General features: G+C 38.9%; 2 protein-coding genes across 12 annotated transcripts in view; one reads left to right on the top strand and one right to left on the bottom strand.

The window, feature by feature from the left end:
• OXNAD1 (oxidoreductase NAD binding domain containing 1) overlaps window positions 1-9,488 on the bottom strand; it is an 84,734-nt gene extending 75,246 nt beyond the window's left edge. For 7 of the 10 annotated variants that reach the window (XR_010111403.1, XM_034955925.3, XM_034955926.3 and 4 more), the window contains exons 1-4: window positions 9,150-9,488; window positions 5,385-5,534; window positions 3,591-3,733; window positions 2,941-3,004 (exon numbers count right to left, since the gene is read on the bottom strand). Coding sequence is in view for 9 of the 10 variants with exons in the window: in XM_034955925.3 (XP_034811816.1) it covers window positions 2,941-3,004; window positions 3,591-3,733; window positions 5,385-5,414 (237 nt within the window). In the remaining variant the exon portion in view is untranslated. Of the gene's footprint in view, window positions 1-2,342; window positions 2,520-2,940; window positions 3,005-3,590; window positions 3,734-5,384; window positions 5,535-9,149 lie in introns of those variants that run through there. The other 3 variants (XM_055109535.2, XM_063602209.1, XM_055109534.2) reach the window with 2 other exon arrangements.
• A 90-nt stretch (window positions 9,489-9,578) lies between these two features.
• Window positions 9,579-16,678, top strand: DPH3 (diphthamide biosynthesis 3). 2 transcript variants are annotated; one of them, XM_003826197.5, is made up of 3 exons: window positions 9,579-9,886; window positions 10,427-10,501; window positions 13,829-16,678. In XM_003826197.5, exons 1-3 carry the CDS (start codon window positions 9,779-9,781, stop codon window positions 13,892-13,894), a joined length of 249 nt encoding a protein of 82 aa, XP_003826245.1. In that variant the 5' UTR covers window positions 9,579-9,778; the 3' UTR covers window positions 13,895-16,678. The 2 variants fall into 2 exon arrangements, with proteins under 2 accessions (XP_003826245.1, XP_003826246.1); XM_003826198.5 differs by lacking the exon at window positions 10,427-10,501 and having other exon boundaries at window positions 9,644-9,886.
• Window positions 16,679-17,542: the final 864 nt, after the last annotated feature.

Raw genomic sequence — 17,542 nt, 5'->3', positions numbered from 1 at the left:
TCTATAAAATATTTACTAGATCTCTAATAGTCTGTTTCTTTATAGTTCTTTCCCTTTTTCTTAAGATAATTTTGTTAGAACAGGTTTTCCCTAAGATTAGATATACTTTCATAATACTAGAAGTTGGCTAGAATTTGACATTAACTATTGCATTATCCTCAGTATTTACTGAATTCTGTGTTGCCTGACCTTTTGGCTATAGTTATGTATCTGTTACATAAAGGAAAATACACCTTTTATAATTTTATTCCAGTGGAACCAAACTAAGGAACTGCCCCTTAGCCGAGTTCTCAGGTGAGGTACTTCAAACTTGAAAGAATATGTATATCAGTACTTTATATGTCACTAACCATCATAATACATAGTCATTTAAGCTTAACATACTGTAGTTATACAGTTATATTTATAAACCAAAAATTTTAATGAGGTTAATTTTAAATATATTTAAGTATATTTTAGAAATCATAGTTGATATCTTTTGTTTTTTTTTTTTTAGTGATAGTACAGTGATTTATTGGAAGGGGGAAAGCACACACCCAAGAAAAGGGAGTGTGAGCGTACTCAGAGAGAGACGTGCCATTAGCAACTATTTCTTAATAGGTGTAACCTTTAAAGTATGTGCCTGCCTCATTTGTAAACCACAGAATACTGAATACTGTACATTCCCACTTATGTATATTTTATTAAAATTAATAAGCAAGAAATTATAGATAAGTGGTGATAACCTTAGGGAGATAAAGGTCTTTTATTAGGAAACAGAAATGATGGTGATATAAATAAAAATACTGTTTATATCCACACAAATTTGAAAAATGTAAAAGACTTTGTGGTAACAATAAAAATGTGAGAAATAGATGTTTCCTTAGAATTGGCAGTCAACATAATTAAGTATGTTAATGCCTATGATGGATGCTGTGCAAGTTCCTATTAGTCCAATTCTTAGTCTTTTCATCTGTTAAAAAGAAAATACTGGCCAGGTGTGGTGGCTCATGCCTGTAATCCCAGCACTTTGGGAGGCCAAAGAGAAGGGATCACTTGAGGCCAGGAGTTCAAGACCAGCCTGGGCAACACAGCAAGACCATCTTTACAAAAAATTAAAAATTAGCTGGGCACAATAGTGTGCCTGTAGTCCTCGCTACTCAGGAGGCTTAGGCAGGAGGATCACTTGAGCTTGGGAGACAGAAGCTGCTGTGAGCCATGACTGTACCCCTGTACCCACTGCACTCCAGCCTGGGTGACACAGCAAGACCCTGTCTCAAAAAAAAAAAAAAAAAAAAAAAAAACAAGAAAATACTATTAACTATCTATCTATCTTACCTGTCTTAAAATATTATTATCTATCTTATGGCATAGTTTTGAGAATTCTGTAAGGTAAGAAACAAGTTTTTGGTCCTGGAAAACAGGAGGTGCTCAGTAAATATCAGTTGACGCTAAACAGTAAATAATATACTAATTGTTTGTAAATGCTTGATGATTCTTTTTTGCTCATATTTCACTTAGTTTCTGCAGGCTATTAAAATTAATTGGTCTTGTAAAATGAAATTCTGAAATGAATACTCTAATTCAGGGACTAGCAAATTATTACCTGCAGGCCAAATCTGGGTGTTTGGTAAATGAAATTTGTTTACATACTGTCTATGGCTCTTTTCACATTATAAAATCAAAGATTAGAAGTTGTAATTAAGACAGCATGGCCCAAAAAATCTAAAGTATTTACTATCTGGCCTTCTAGGGAAAGATTTTCAACCTCTGCTCTAATTCCACCAGCCTCAAAATACAACAGGAAAGAGCCTGTAAGATAAATCACTTTTTTTTTCATAATTTGCAAGGCCTTCATTTTATAAAAAGAAATCCTAACAAGTCTCACATTTACAGAATCAGCATTTTTGGTCACTTGAACAAACCAAAAAAAAAGTATTTTCAGATTTATTATTGGAAAAAGTGTACTTCCCCACAAGCTCCTAAATCTACTATGCTAAACTAATTTTACAGACTTCTCAAAAAAAAAAAAAAAAAAGAACTTTAAGCTGAATCAACAAACACATTACCCTTAGTCCCAAAGTAACTTTCTGAAAGAAGTTAGCCTTAAAAGTAGGGCCTAAACAATATGCCTTTACATTAAAGTGTGTCCTTCTATTAATAGATAAATTTAAATGAGACAATGTAATTTCTGCCCATGTTTGTAGAAGTATATAATCCTTCTTTACATGAAATAGTTTTTTATTGTTAGCTTAAATAGACTTATAACACTAAGCTAAATATATCTGAGTAAGTGATAAACATTCAAAAAAGCAAAATCAAATATCCGATTTATGTTTTTAAACAAAAATGGGGTTACTCACTGAGGTAAAGGGTGAGGATCCTTTATTTCTCAGCCCTTGACACCCCTTCAGGTGGTAGATTAGCTTTCTATAGTCTGAATATGGTGGAAAAAATCTGTACATTAGAAGGGTAACAAGAGCTCGTCCACTTTCCTTTCTCAGATGTTAGTGCTTTCTCCCTTGATGAAATAAGTTGTTCTAAAGCAGGAATGAGAACAAGAACTTTGAGATGTGACGCAAAAAAAAAAAAAGACCCCACACAAAAAAACAGAGAAAGGTAAGCTATTCATAAAATGTAGGCTTTAAAAGAAGTTCTAGTGCTAAAACATAACCCTAAACATCATACCTGTGAGGATGGCTCCCTCAGTTGCTGCTCTACTCGCTTCATCAAAAGGAAATCCATTCATTCCAAGTTTAAAGGGAAAAATTTGAGTATCTGTCATCTTTTCAAATCAGATATCAAATGTCCTGCTCAGAAAATTTCTAAATAGAAAAATAACAAACTTCCCAACTGTCCTTCAAAAGGACCAGACTCATCTAATGCTTTACCCATAAGCCAGTCATAACCACATGTAAACGGTCTAGCTGGAAAAACCTGTCATACCCCAAAGATACAAACCTCCCGTCGAAGGACACTTGCAGTTCTCTCCAAGTGATCGGTTTTCCTTTTGGATTTCATTATGCTTTAATAGAAAGTAAAATTAGGTTATTACATATTATCCTCATAAAAATAATAAAATTAGTTTTTCCTGAAATATCATGGTTATCCTAAATACAGTGTAACATTACGGATCCTATAAAATGGCCAGTGAGTATCTGCCCATCTAACTAAAGTTTTGGCCGGGCATGGTGGCTCATGCCTGTAATCCCAGCACTTTGGGAGGCCGAGGCAGGCAGATCATCTGAGGTCAGGAGTACGAGACCAGCCTGGCCAACATGGAAAAACCCTTTCTCTACCAAAAATACAAAAATTTGCCAGGTGTGGTGGTGCATGCCTGTAATCCCAGCTACTCGGGAGGCTAAGACAGGAGAATCACTTGAATCCAGGAGGTAGAGGTTGCAGTGAGCTAAGATCGTGCCACTGCACTCCAGCCCAGGCGACAGAGCAAGACTCCATCTCAGACAAAAAAACGGTTAACAACCTGACAGCATGCACATTGAAGCTAAGGTGTTACCTTTCCGGGAGTTTGATATGCCTCCCACAACCGTCAGCAGGTCGGGTCTCTTTGAAAATTAACTTCAAATGACATAGAAGTCTTAATGACTCACCTGGTTAGAGTAAGGTGGCGCAAAGTGCTGAGTGTCAATCTCAGTGAAGCAGCCTCAATACGGATGGCTCCAACAGAGCACCGCAACAACCCAGGAATCATAACAGCAGCACAGGCCATGGCGCTTTCTGGGCAAACAGAAAACTGAAATTTCAAATTTTTTTTTTTAAAGTGGGGAAATATCAGACTATTTTAGAGGGTCAGTGAGGAAGAGTTTGGATTTCTGTTGGTGCTATTATGAGTCAAGTTACCAGCAAAGCAGCCAAGAGCCTAACTTCACCTTGACAAAATTTCTGCCACTATTTAGAGTTGACTCAAGGTATCTCCACAATTATGTATATAAGTATGTAATTTTTGGTAATATCAAATATTCATGTTCTCTATCACTTTCTAAAATCTCTGACCAAGTTCACATGACTAATCTTATGCTATTATAGAAGAGGGGAGATTTTGTAACTTCCTGATAATTGTATTCTAACTAAAGAGTACTACATAAGTCTTTTATATTTCTTGTTAAGTGTAAGAGGAAGATATATTTACAACGGTTCCCAAACAAGAAGCTTAAGGTTCCCAGATATTAAAAAACCAAAACAGAAAATAATAACACTATTCCTAATAGCCCAAACTGGAAACTATCCAAATGCCATTACTACAGGAGATAAGGTAACTGTGATACATTCACACAGTAAGATATACTATACAGCAATGAAAACAAACTGCAACTACATGCAGTAACACAGATGAATTACCACAAATAACATACTGAATGAAAGAAGCCAGACCCCAAAGAACAGATATTCTTTTATTCTAATCATATAAAGTATAAAAGCAGAGAAAATGAATCCATGATGTCAGAAATCAAGTTAGCAATTTCCCTTGGGAGGTGGTAGTGACAATGTTGTTTCTTAATCTGGGTGCGGATTGCATGGGTATTTTCACTTTTTGTAAAAACTGATTAAGCTGTCCTCTTAGGATCTGTGTAGTTTTCTGTTTGTACTTGAACTTCAACAAAAAGTTAAACACACACACAGATTCTTCAACATTTCAAATTCTAAAAACTACCAGCCTATCAAGAAAAGCACTGATTAGGAGTCAGATGATATTTCTTTTTGGTTCCTTTTCCATCATTTTCCTATGTCAATTTTTAAACATTTCTTTGTCTAAAATGGCCACATTTAACATGTTACATTGCTCTATTTGTCCATCCTAGTTACCTTGAGAATAAATGAAAATGCATGTGAATACTTTTTTTTCTGAGCTTTTTGGGAGGCAGTATATAAATTAATTGTGATAAATTGCTGTTAGCAAAATATTCAAGCTAAGTGTTTACATTCCTACTCCATGTTCATTAATTTGGTCCTTCATTCAACGAGTATCTATCAAGAGTCCACTATGTGGCAGGCACTGGCCTAAGCAATGGTGCTTTAGGCACGAAGAAAACAAAAACTCTCTTAGAGAGCTTGCATTCTAATAGATGAAGACAGAAAATAAATAAAAATAAATAAATCTGATGGTGATACGTCATATGCAGTTTATTTGGTTATACCCAAATCATATTAAAAAGCTCACTGCTTCATAACTAGTCTTTAGATAAAAGATATATTTCTTCTTGTCATAGTATGTTGCAGCATCGTTGCGGATAAGCATGCTACTTGCTATTTTTCTCTTTACTAAATGAAAACAGCAGAAGGCCTCTTCAACCTCATTCAAGACCACTAAATGTAGTTTTTCTCCATTAAATGTTCTAAGTCAATAATGTTACCTTAATCCCTGAAAGAAAGAAGTTGAAACTTACCTTAGAAGTCCACGAGATTTTAGGAGTCATTAAGTATATGGTCAGCTGATTGACAGAATATTTTGGTCCTGCTATTACACTGAGACTTTTGGATGTACAGCAGTTGGAACATGGACAGCTTTTCCATGCATTAAAATTCTCACAAAGTTCCTGCAATGGCACAAACAACATATAACAATGTTTTGGGGAACTGATCAAAAGCACTATTACCTCTTAGCTGCCAAAGGAAAGGCCATTAAAATCAGTAGGCATCACCTCACAACAAGCCCACTCTCAATTACCCCCTCTCCATCCATTCTTCCCTCCATGCTTCCATTTTTTTTTGATTATTTATCTTACAGCTTATTTTGTTCATCTTCCTTGCCTGTCTTTAACACCTGCTACTTAGGATATCCACCCCAGGAAACAGCAGACCAACGGCTAGAATGACACAGTTACATGTCATTTAAGGCCAAGTTCCCTGATAAAATTTAACCACTATATTGTTAAATATGGAAATACTGTTCTGTTCAATGTTTTAGACAACTATTGCTAAAATAAGTTGTCCTCACAATAGGATACATCATTTAATGATTATGCTGTTTGAATGGTCTCCTTCTCAACTGAACTGGAAAACAAATGTTAATTTTAAATGCAGTTCTTCCCGGGCACAGTGGCTCTTATCTGCAATCCCAGCACTTTGGGAGGATGAGGTAGGTAGATCGCCTGAGGTCAGGAGTTCGAGACCAGCCTGGCCAACATGGTGAAACCCCATCTCTACTAAAAATACAAAAAATTAGCTAGGTGTGGTGTCGGGCGCCTATAATCCCAGTTACTAGGGAGGCTGAGGCAGGAGAATCGCTTGAACCTGGGAGGCGGAGGTTGCAGTGAGCCAAGATCATGCCATTACACTCCAGCCTGGGCAAGAAGAGCGAAACTCAGTCTCAAAAAAAAAAAAAAGAGTTCTCTTTAAAATCCTAAGATTTTATTTTGTAAAAGTAACCATGACCAGGAGTGCCACCTACTGGTAAATAAAGGACATTTTTATAAAATTCTGTTTAAAGTGCTTTCCAAAGCTTTATGCCAGTCCTTTAAATAAAATATAAAAAATTTAAAACCTACTAATTTTTTGAAATATGTCCGGCGGTTTCATACTGTAAGCATTTAATCAACCACAGCAGATCAATATATATCAAGTTATTTCTAAAACCATATAAAGTAGACCATCCCATCAATGTCTGTATCTTCACAGGCCTTCCCTTACCAAAAAATCTTAATTAACTTTATTTCTGAAATGCAGAAAAGTATAACAAGTGCTAAATAAAACTGACACCCATTAAATATGTAGTAAAACAAACTTCTGCAAGCAACAGATTAAATTTAACATTTAAGATTAATTACATGGTTTCAGTTCAACAGGTATACTCAGTTCATTCAACAACTACAGGGGTGCCAGGCACTATTTTAGGCCTTGGAGATATAATAAAGAACCAGACGCAAGGCCCTTGCCATCATGAAGCTTTTATTACAGTTCCAGAGACAGATAGTAGTAAACAAATAATTAACAAGATAATTATAGATTATGATGAGTATGATAAAGGGAGTAAGAGTGATGGGGTAGGTGGGGGAAATATCAAGAAAGACATCTCTCCAGTGATGACACCTTGGCTGAGATCTGAATGATGAGGAAAAGGCGGCCAAGCAAATGTTAAAGGCAGACAACTCTGGCAGAAGGACTAGCAAGAGCAAAGGTCCCAACACAGAAATAAGCCCGGCATGTTAGAGGAACCAAGGCCAGTGTGACTGGAGAGCAGTAAGCTGGTAAGAGTGAAATGAGATGAAGTCCAGCAGTCTATAGTAAGGGTAAGAATTTTATCCTAAGGGTAATGGGAAGCAACTGAAAAGTCTGAATCAATCAGGAGAAGGACAAGACCTAATTTATATTTTTAAAGGACTGCTCAAGTTGCTGTGGGAAGGATAATAGAGGGAGAGGGGCAGGAGTGGAAGCAGGAAGTCCAGTTAAAAGACTGTGGTCTAAGATTATAATAAGGTAACAGCTACAGAGATGGCAGAAGTAGATGAACATGACATATATTTTGGAATTAGAGCCCCAAAACTTGCTGATACATTAGGCAGGGTGTGAGAGGACATTGACAGAGAAAAGCCAAGAATGCCTCAATAAGCATAAATGCACTGAAATTAAGTAAGTTCAAAGAACAATCATGACATCTGTCAATTTAGAATCTTAGGTGTCACTGAGGAAGAAAAAGGGCTCCTCTTGCTCCAACAGGCAAAGAAACCTTAGTGGTAAACAAGTAGTATACACAGAGTATTTGACCGGAAATCAGCGGAACTGGGCTCAGGTGTGACTCCTTCCTGCTTTCTAATCTTCAGCAAGTCTCCTCTTGCCATTTTAACATTACCCACGCCACCTCACTGGATTACTGAGAGGAATAAATAAAATGTCTACCAAAGTACCTGGCAAGCAACAGTGTTACTAAAATCAATCCTAATACATTGACCCCTTCTCTTCCTTGTCAAACAACCTAGAGAGGTGGAGGTTTGGTATTGCCAATAAACAACTCCCTCTGGCCTGATATACAACAGCACTCATCAAATATAGTTTGCATTATACAATTATGACCTACTTCTTCTTTTTTTTTTTTTTTTTTTTTTTTTTTTTTTTTTTGAGACAGCGTCTAGCTCTGTCGCCCAGGCTGGAGTGCAGTGGCGTGATCTCAGCTCACTGCAATCTCTGCCTTCCAGGTTCAAGAGATTCTCCTGCCTCAGCCTCCTGAGTGGCTGGGATTACAGGCACACCACCACACCTGGCTAATTTTTGTATTTTTAGTAAAGACGGGGTTTCATCATGTTGGTCAGGCTGGTCTCGTATTCCTGACCTCGTGATCCGCCCTTTTAGGAATAAATGTAAAGTTTAGTAGTCATTGTAATGTTTTCTTCAAAAGTGCACAGGGATATATTATGTATATGTGTTACGTAAATGTAAACTAAATATGTTATATATCATTGCTGAACCAAGTAAAGCTCATAATTTCCGTGCAAAAGTGGAATATTACATCTAAAAAGGATCTTATATCATCTCTACTCCAATCCTTTCTTAGAAGAGGAAATAAGGCCCAAAGAATGTAAATATCCAGTTGCCAGAGGTAATCAACAACTCAAGATTCCGATCCCAGATCTTCTCTCGAAAGTGCTTTTTCACTACAATGCATTTCTTCTCTACTAAGATATTAAAATGCCTACTAATTAAGTAAGACCCAATGTAATCGGTTTACCAAAACAGGCACTAGCACTGCTTTCAAGACAAAAATGCCTTTTATCTGCATTTCGCTTCAAGGCATACATAGGCCTCACACTGATAAACCTGCCTACTGACACCATTTCTTTCACAGCGAAAAAACTGGTACTCACATAAGTAATTTGTTCCTGGGCTTTGGAGACAGACAAGCTCTTCATTATTTCCCAGGTGTATGATTTTAGTCAAGATGCCTAACTCTCTGTACCTCAGTTTAAAGATTAATAAAATGGAATAACATGTAAACTCCTAAAGTTGACAATTTCACTTAGTGCAATAGCTGGCACATAACTTTCCAATAATAAAAGGTGATGTTATTACTATTACTACAAATCATCGTAGTTAATAATGTTATAAGCCTGGCAAACAGAAGACTAGAACTCAATCCCTGCCTTCCAGGGCTTGGTCCTTTCAGCAACACAATTTAGGGTATTTTAAGACGTCTGGGGTGAGGAAGAAGCGGAATGTACCTGCAGCCAGGAACTAACAAGTTGACCGTCGCCCTGGGCTCAAGGTCACTCGGTGAAGCGAAATTCTACAGGAACTGTTCGTCCGTCACCAGGAAGGGAGGTCGAGAAGGCTAAGCTGCTCTCGCCTCCCCACCCCGCCTTTCCCGAGGGCCGGGAGGATGCTACCTAGCACCTGCTGCAGCCTTCAGCGGGCTATTTAAGGCGTTAAAGCAGACGATAAGAAGCAGGGAAACTTTCCCCGCTGACACCTAGCTTGCAGACCCGGCCACGTTTAGTTACAGGCGCCTCGGATACTCCGCGGTCCCAGACGTGACGTAGCAGCGCGGGCGAGCCCCACATTCTATTGGTCGCTGCCGCCCAATAGGAGGAGCGGTGCGCGACCCCACTGAGCAAGCTTTCAGTCTTCCCAGTGTCTCCGCCCCTAGTTCAGCCATCTCCATGGTGACCGCTACCGGTTGTCCATTTGGCCGCGCAGCGCGGAGTTGCGTCATTGCCTATGCGCCGGAAGGGCTAGTCCTTGCCCGGCGCGACTTGATGATGCCGAGCCCAGGCCGGTTCCGGCGAAGTTAAACCCTCGGAGCTGGCCTCGGACTGCTGGGGCGTTACCCCTTCGGCCACCCCCGCTGACCATGGCAGTGTTTCATGACGAGGTGGAAATCGAGGACTTCCAATATGACGAGGACTCGGAGACGTATTTCTATCCCTGCCCATGTGGAGATAACTTCTCCATCACCAAGGTAACTTCAGGGTCCCGCCCGGCGGTTCACCCAAGCAAGCGCAGTTTGGTTCCGCCCTGTTCCTTCCATCATTGGGTAGCCTTTGCTGCGCTGTGTCACCCACGCCCACTTTCCCGTTGCTGAATCTTCCTCCTCCCGCGTCCCCCCACCCCAACTAATGCCCTGAGTTCTCTCGGTAGGCACGCAGTTCTGGCCTTAGATTAGGTCAGGGAGAGGGTGGCGGAGAGCCTCTGTCTCTCTGCCCGATCCCTGCCTTAGAGTCCCAACCTGGGATATTTCTGTCGAGGAGGGGACTCGTTTTTTGTTTCCCAGGGCTTTTGGGGCGACCGAAGCTCGCCTAACCTTCCTAGGTGTTTCCCCTAAGTGACGTTTCTAGGGGAAAATGATGTCGGCATTTCTCGCTGAAGGCCCTGGGGTTCTCACCCACCTTGGGGGGAAGGCAAGCCACCAAGAGACTTGCATCTAGGGGTGGGATAGGTTTGGGGGAGGAGATGGCGAAGAGAAGCTATCCTGACCACATGGTGTTTGATTTCGTTGTAGGAAGATTTGGAGAATGGGGAAGACGTGGCAACGTGTCCTAGCTGCTCTCTCATTATAAAAGTGATTTATGACAAAGTAAGGGATATAATTTTAAAACGCGGGAAGGGTATTGTAAGTCAGTGGCAAGGACTTAGATCAGCTTGTCAGTGATGAGTGCAGGAGAATGTTTCATTGTGCTAGGTAAAGTGCGGTATTTTTTTAGGCAGGTTTTAAACACCATTGATAAACAGCCGAATAGTAAATTAAAACGTTTAAAGTTCAGATTACGTAATTTATTTTAGCTTTAGAGATAAATCTAGCTTTAGTGAAAATTATTATTTATTAAATAGAAAGTATATAGATTATTTTAGTGGACAATTTTTTATATTTCTCTTCTATTTAATATGTAATTAAAATTGTTTAGAGCTGCTAGACTTACTTTGAAGGGAACAATTGTATGGTATTTCATGCTGGCTTATACACAGAATTCTGCATTATCTTGTTTGAGATATAATTCCTAGGTGCAGCTTTACAATTTCATTTTAGTCTTTAGTTGCCCTATTATCTTTCACCCAAGGATGTTGACAATAGAAAAAAAATGTTATTACTGCCCACTCCTACCCAAAGTTTTGTTGAGTACTTGGAATGGAATCTTAGGTAAGGACCTTAACACTCTCAAGGATGAAGTCCAAAATGAATATAGGGAAAGTGGGGATGAGGCACAGAGCCTCATGAGAGAAGCGGGCTATAATTTAGACTATAATTTAGAAATATAATGATTCATTCTTGTATTAAAATGTGCTCTGCAACAGAAAGCAAACGGTAAGGAAGATCAGGAGTGCTGGTCTGGGAGGAAGTTGCAGTTTTCCACAGGGTGATCATGGCAGGCCTTACTGAGAAAGGCCTTAATAGGTAAAGATTTGAAGGAGGTGAGGGAGTGAGCCATGTACATATGAGGGTATGAGGTAAGAGAGTCGAGCAAAGGATCGTTCAGTGAAGGGGACCTAAGACAGGAACATGCCTGATTTTATCAAGGAACAAAAAGGAGGACAGTGTGACCAGAGCAGAGCAGGATGAGAGTAGCATAAGAAGAAGTTGCGGATCACTTTAAGGACTTAGGCTCTTGTTGTGAGTGATATAGGGAACCATTGGGGGATTTTTGAACATAGGAGTGCTATGATCCAACTTAAGTTTTTTAAAAAATGATTCTGGCTGCTATGTTCAGAGTAGCCTATAGAGAGCAAGCATAGAAACAGGAAAACCAGTCAGGAGGCTATTACACTAATTAAAGAAGGAGATGGGTGGCTTGGACCTGGTTACAGCAATGGAAATAATGAGAAGTACTTAGATTCTGGATACGCTTCGAATAACTGATTGGATATAGGGTGTGAAGGAGTGAGACAAGGATGATTTCAATATTTGTGACCTTAATAACTGGGAGGATGGAGTTACTGTCAATTGAGGGAATGTAACTATAGGTATAGGGGTTGAAATTGTACATACTAAGTTTGAGAGGTCTGTCATCCAAGTTGAGCTGTTGAGAAGGCAATTGGATATGCATGTCTGGAGTTCATGAGAGAGATTGGCTAGCAATGTCAATTTGGGAGTTATCAGTAACAGATAGCATTTAGAGCCATGAGATTGGATGAGACCACCAGGTCTGTGAATGTAGAGATGGATAAAATACAGGACTGAGCCTTAAAGCACTACAGTATTAAAAAGTCAGGGAGGGAAGTGAGGAATCACCAAAGCTGATGGTAAAGGAGAAACCACTGAGAAAGGAGGAAAATCAGCAGTGTCAAATCCTGGAAACCAGATGAGAAAGGATTGAGGAAGTGGTGATCCTTGTCACGTGACACTGATAGGAAGCAATCGAGAATTAACCATTAGCTTTAGCAACACTGAGTTCATCTGTGACGGAGATGAGAGCGGTTTCCATGGAGTAACAGGAACAGCGCATGAGTGAAGAAACCAATGGGCAGAATACTGGTTGGAGAGAATGAGAGAACAGAAGGCAGTGAGTGTAGGCATTTCTTTTAAGGAGTTTGCTGCAAAGGAGAGCACAGACATGGGACAGTAACCAGTGGTGATAGAGGATCAAGAGAGGGTTTAAGGTGGTAGAAATTCAGCCTTCATTAGTGAATATAGACACAGAAAGTTAGATTTAACCAGGTTTAAGGTTTTCCCAAGTAAACAGTAAGGAGTGAGAGAAGAGTGGTTATAACCGACCATGGGGTTTGAACTAGGTAAAGAGAACATGAAGGGAGTGAGGGGCAGTGAAAGGGTGGTAGGATGAATATGGTGGAGGTCCAGAGGGGTTGGAATATAGCATCCAGGGTGGATAAATGACAGCAACAGAGAAGAATAGCAAGGCGGTAGTCTCAAGACATAAGATTCTAAACTGATGGGTTTTAGACAGGAAAGGAGAATGGAGGCAAAAAGGAGGAGCTAGCCCCACTTCCAATCCCTCTGGTACTAGGACTCTGAAAACACAGAGCCTCCACTAGATGGGCATGTAGGGGAAACTGTCCTTAAGAATATGACTTCATCTCAACCTCAGCACTATTGACATTTTAGGCCTGATAATTCTTTGTTGTTCAGAGATACCCCGTGCATTATAGGATGTCTAGCAGGATCCCTGGCCTCTACCTATTAGATGCCAATGGCAATCCTCAGTTGTTTCAATTCAAACTGTTTCCAGATATTACCAGTGTTCTTGGGGATAAAAGGACATTTTGAGAAAGAGGTTGAGAATGTGAAGCATTGTGCTAACAATGGACCATGAATTCCAAAGGGCACAGTGAAAGGGTTCCACATATTGGGCAACAGAGTAGCAGGGACAGAGTAGGGGCTGATCCTTCGGGAATCAGATTGCTGGAGGTGAGGGATAACCTTGGAAGCAGAGATTTTTTGTGGTAGCTGACATAAGCCAGGATAAAAGATCAGAGATTGAACTTCATTTACAAAGTAGCTAACATAGCAGATTATCCATGTTGGGAACCACATAAAGACCTGTCCCTTTTAGTTAGAAGAAGTAATTACTTTGAAGAGGACTGGTATTTGAATGACCAAATATTAAAGTGGAGAAGTTTTAGTGTAAGTAGTAATTAATACAGAAATTTAAAATATGTGGCATGTCTTTATGTGATTTCTGAGAAGTGGTTGCTCTGAACTGAAGATAGGGATGTTTGTTTATAAGGTGCTTTGTATTAAATAATGAATTCAGATGAAAAAACTGATACATGTTTAAGATTCTAATTCTGGTGCTGTCATTGGCTCTTTGAACAAGGATGAAATGATAATAGCAAACGAAAAACAAAATTAACAGCGCTGGATTGATTCTGTAACAAAATGAAGGTTTAATATTAATGTATTTATGACACGGAAATTCATTGGTTAATGTCATTTCTCACTCTGTCTTAGGATCAGTTTGTGTGTGGAGAAACAGTCCCGGCCCCTTCAGCCAACAAAGAATTAGTTAAATGCTGAAGAAGCCTTCAGGAATCCAAATCCTGAACAGTTGGAAATGAGCCCAGATAGAAATATCGAATGCAAAGCTACTGGCTTCACAGAGACAACCATTTATGATTTGCTGTTCTGTGAGAGTGTGGATTCTTTCTATCAACTGCTGATATCATCTTCAGGAAGCAAGTCCATAACATGACATATCTGGATTTTGTGCTTAGAACCTTAAATTGGAAGCATTCTTAATTATACATCTAAATTTAAAAGAAGATAATTTCAAAACAGTGCTTTCTTTCCCTTGGTTTCATCATTTTCATATCTTAAACCAAATTACTTCAGTATCTGACAACAGCATCATCTACCTCAGTCATTAGGATTTCTTAATAAAAAAGAGATTGTATTTTTGACTTGGTTATTAAGATGATTAAAATTAGCCCTTCCTTTGAAATATGACATCAGCTTTGCTGTTCTAAATTTAAAATTAGTTGCTTCATCAGTACCACACTTCCAGTTTCTGTACCAAGCCAGTCTCCTCAGTTTTCCCATTAGAATGGACATGTTCTGTTCAGCGTGTCATTTCTGTAATGCTTCATGCAGAGAGTTTGGTCATAGTATTAAAGAGAAAATACAGTGAGGTCACAATGTCTCCAGAGCTAAAAGTTAGTGAACAAGAAAGAAAGTCCAAAATGAAGTGATGAAAGAATGAGGACTTTTCTTATATTCTGCATATTCCTTGGAAGTCCGGACAAGATGAAAAGAAAAACATCCAAAAGAAGTGAAACTGGTGACAGAATGAGAGGAGCAAAGCATACCAGTGTAGTAAATGGAACGTTTGAATGACTTTGCCAGGTCAGAGCAAGTAATATTTCTGTATCTGAGTTTTTGTTTGTTTTTTGATAAGGCTAATGAAATTGCATTCCAGATAGGGGTTAATGTCAAATTTCCATGGCTGGTAGCTGTGCTTTTGGCATATCACAGTGTTGTGTCACTACTACAAGGTAAAGCATCTACAGTGGAGAATGAGCTTGAAAATGAGAGACCTATTGTGAATAAATATGCCCATGAGAGCATCTTTAATAAGCCTCTATAACATGCAGCCAAACCAGACATTCACTCCTGCAGAGAAATGTTGCCCTGGAGAAAAAGAAATATATAAAGATAGGCTATCACCCTTCTTTTGCTGCAGTACTAAGAATAGCAAGAAATTAAAATCATTTACATTGGAAATTTGAAAATTCCCTTTATATACACAATTTTACTGTGTATAAATAAAAAATATTAATGCAGTGATGTCTGTCAGGTTGTTTTAGGAATGGCTCCTGCAATTAGAAAAATAGCTTGCTAGAATGTAAATGTTCTGTTACTTACTGGTAAATGTACCGCACACATTCATTGGAGGTTAAAACAAGTGAGTAGCCTTTTTTACCTGCCAGCAGCATGGCTGTGTGCAGTCACTAGGCTGAGACAATAAATTACCAAAAATTATAATGTACCGAGCTGAAAATGCTCGGTACATTATGTGGCATATTCTGGATGTGATGAGAAATCTCATTGCCATTTGGGACACTGACATCCCAGAAGTAATCCACAACTGCTTTGCAAAAGCAAAGTGACTGCTCAGATGAACAGAGCAGAGTACTCACTCACTATGGTGGCATCAGCTGCAAAGCGAAATGAACTGTCCCATGATCATGTTGATGGTTTTCTAGATACTGCCAACATGTTAGCTCTTTCTGATGCTGATGAGTTTCAAACATGAATAGACGCCCTTGATATGGGTTTGCTAAGAACACAGAAGAACAGGAAGAAAAGTTGCCAGGTTCACACATCCCAGGAAAAAAGAAGCATAAAAAGCATTAGCAGTCAGTGACTGATGATAATGCTGCAATAATGGGAATGGTTTTGTTTCTAAACCAAATTATTTCTAAATCAAATCATTTATTGCTTTGTTTCTAAAGCAATTGAGTCACTAAGTTTGTGAACTGTAAGAGAACACATCAAGATTGAATCCTGTGTTAAGCAGAAGGTAAAACCAGAGCCAGGCGCAGTGGCTCGTGCCTGTAATCCCAGCTACTCAAGAAGCTAAGGCAGGAGGATCATGTGAGGCCAGGAGTTCAAGACTAGCCTGGGCAACATAGAAAGACCCTGTCTCTAAAAAATTTTATTTTAATTAGCAAGGTGTAGGGCCTTGAGCAAATTGCTTGGGCCCAGGAGTTTGAGGCTGTGGTGAGCTGTGATCACACCACTGCTTTCCAGCCTGTGTGACAGGGCAAGACCTCATGCCTAAAAAATAAAGAGAAAGCAGAGTAAAACTGGACTCTTGAGATACGACTAAAGTTCTGTGTGATACGTATGCCTTATTTAGCTCAAGACATTTCTGGAGCACCTATAAAAACTGACTTGTAATCCAGGCTATGTCTCTTTTTAGCTTCGTAATCTTTGGCAAGGCCATTGGATTCTTCAGCTGTACAATTAGGAGACTCGATCAGGTGATTTCCTTTCTCAGCTGTCAGTTCTCTAATTTCAGGCTTGGTAGCTTGTAGGAACTGAAATTGCAATTAAAACCTTTATAAACTCAAACTAAATCATGAATTACAGAAAAAGTCCATTCTTCCAAAACTTGATGTTACCACACAAGTTTAAAATATGAAGTCGACTGTTTAAAGGATTCTGCATATATTCTAGTGTGCACATTCAGAAACATTTTTCTTGGAAAAACTACCCAACATTTTTTATAACTGCACATATTAATTTATTGCCAGAATAAATTGCATTGCATGCTAAATAAAGTCAGATAATTCAAATCCATTTGCTTTTATGTAGTTTTTCTTCTAAATGTCAACATTTTGAATTAAAATGTTTATGATTTTATATGAGGTAGAAATCTTAACTGCTTTGGGGTATTGTTAATAGACTTTTTGTTATGGACAGTAGTTTTTAAATAAGGAAATTGCCAATTTCTACAGTTTGGGCTCTGGATTTCTATTGTTATTTGGGAAAAAAATAACTGAGTCAAGTGGTAGTAAGACAAAGTTGACATTCTTAGATGAGTAACTCAGTTTATTACAAGGAAAGAAGACTGATTGTTTAAGGCTGATGATCAATTCTTGGAGTGGTTTCAGAGCCCAGCTCTGGTCAGAAGACAATTTGAATCTTAGTTCCTCCACTGTGATCTCCGAGAAGTTACTTAATAATTATCTTCTGGTTTGTGAAATGTAGATCATAGTACCTCTTTGACAGGGTTGTTGTGTGAACCCATTCATTCTGCAATTAGAAAAATAGCTGTCATGTGCTATGCACTAGGCAAAGAAGTACCTGTCACATGCTAGGCACTAGGTGAAGAAGATTCGGTTTCTACATTTGGAAACTTAGTGGAACTAGAAGAGACAGAAGCAAGATTACAGATGAGTTAGAGCCCCCAAGGAAACAAACCAGGTGATGTGGGAGAGAGTAACTGGGTCAGGTGACTTTTTAAGGGAGTCTGAGCTCTGGCACTTTTTCTAAGACCTGAAGGATGAGAAGGAAACAGCCTTGTGAAAATGATTAAATGAGCTAGTATCTATAAAACATGACAGCTAATGCCTGTCGTGCAAAAAATGATTAACTATTCTAACTCCAAAAGGAATTAAACATTGTTTTGAGCTTTCTCTTAGTCCATGTTCTGCTGCTGTA

The sequence above is a fragment of the Pan paniscus genome, chromosome 2 (assembly GCF_029289425.2).
Source record: "Pan paniscus chromosome 2, NHGRI_mPanPan1-v2.0_pri, whole genome shotgun sequence".
Lineage (NCBI taxonomy): Eukaryota > Metazoa > Chordata > Mammalia > Primates > Hominidae > Pan > Pan paniscus.
Note: the sequence above shows the minus strand (reverse complement) of the source record. Positions and strands in the feature narration are given on the sequence as shown.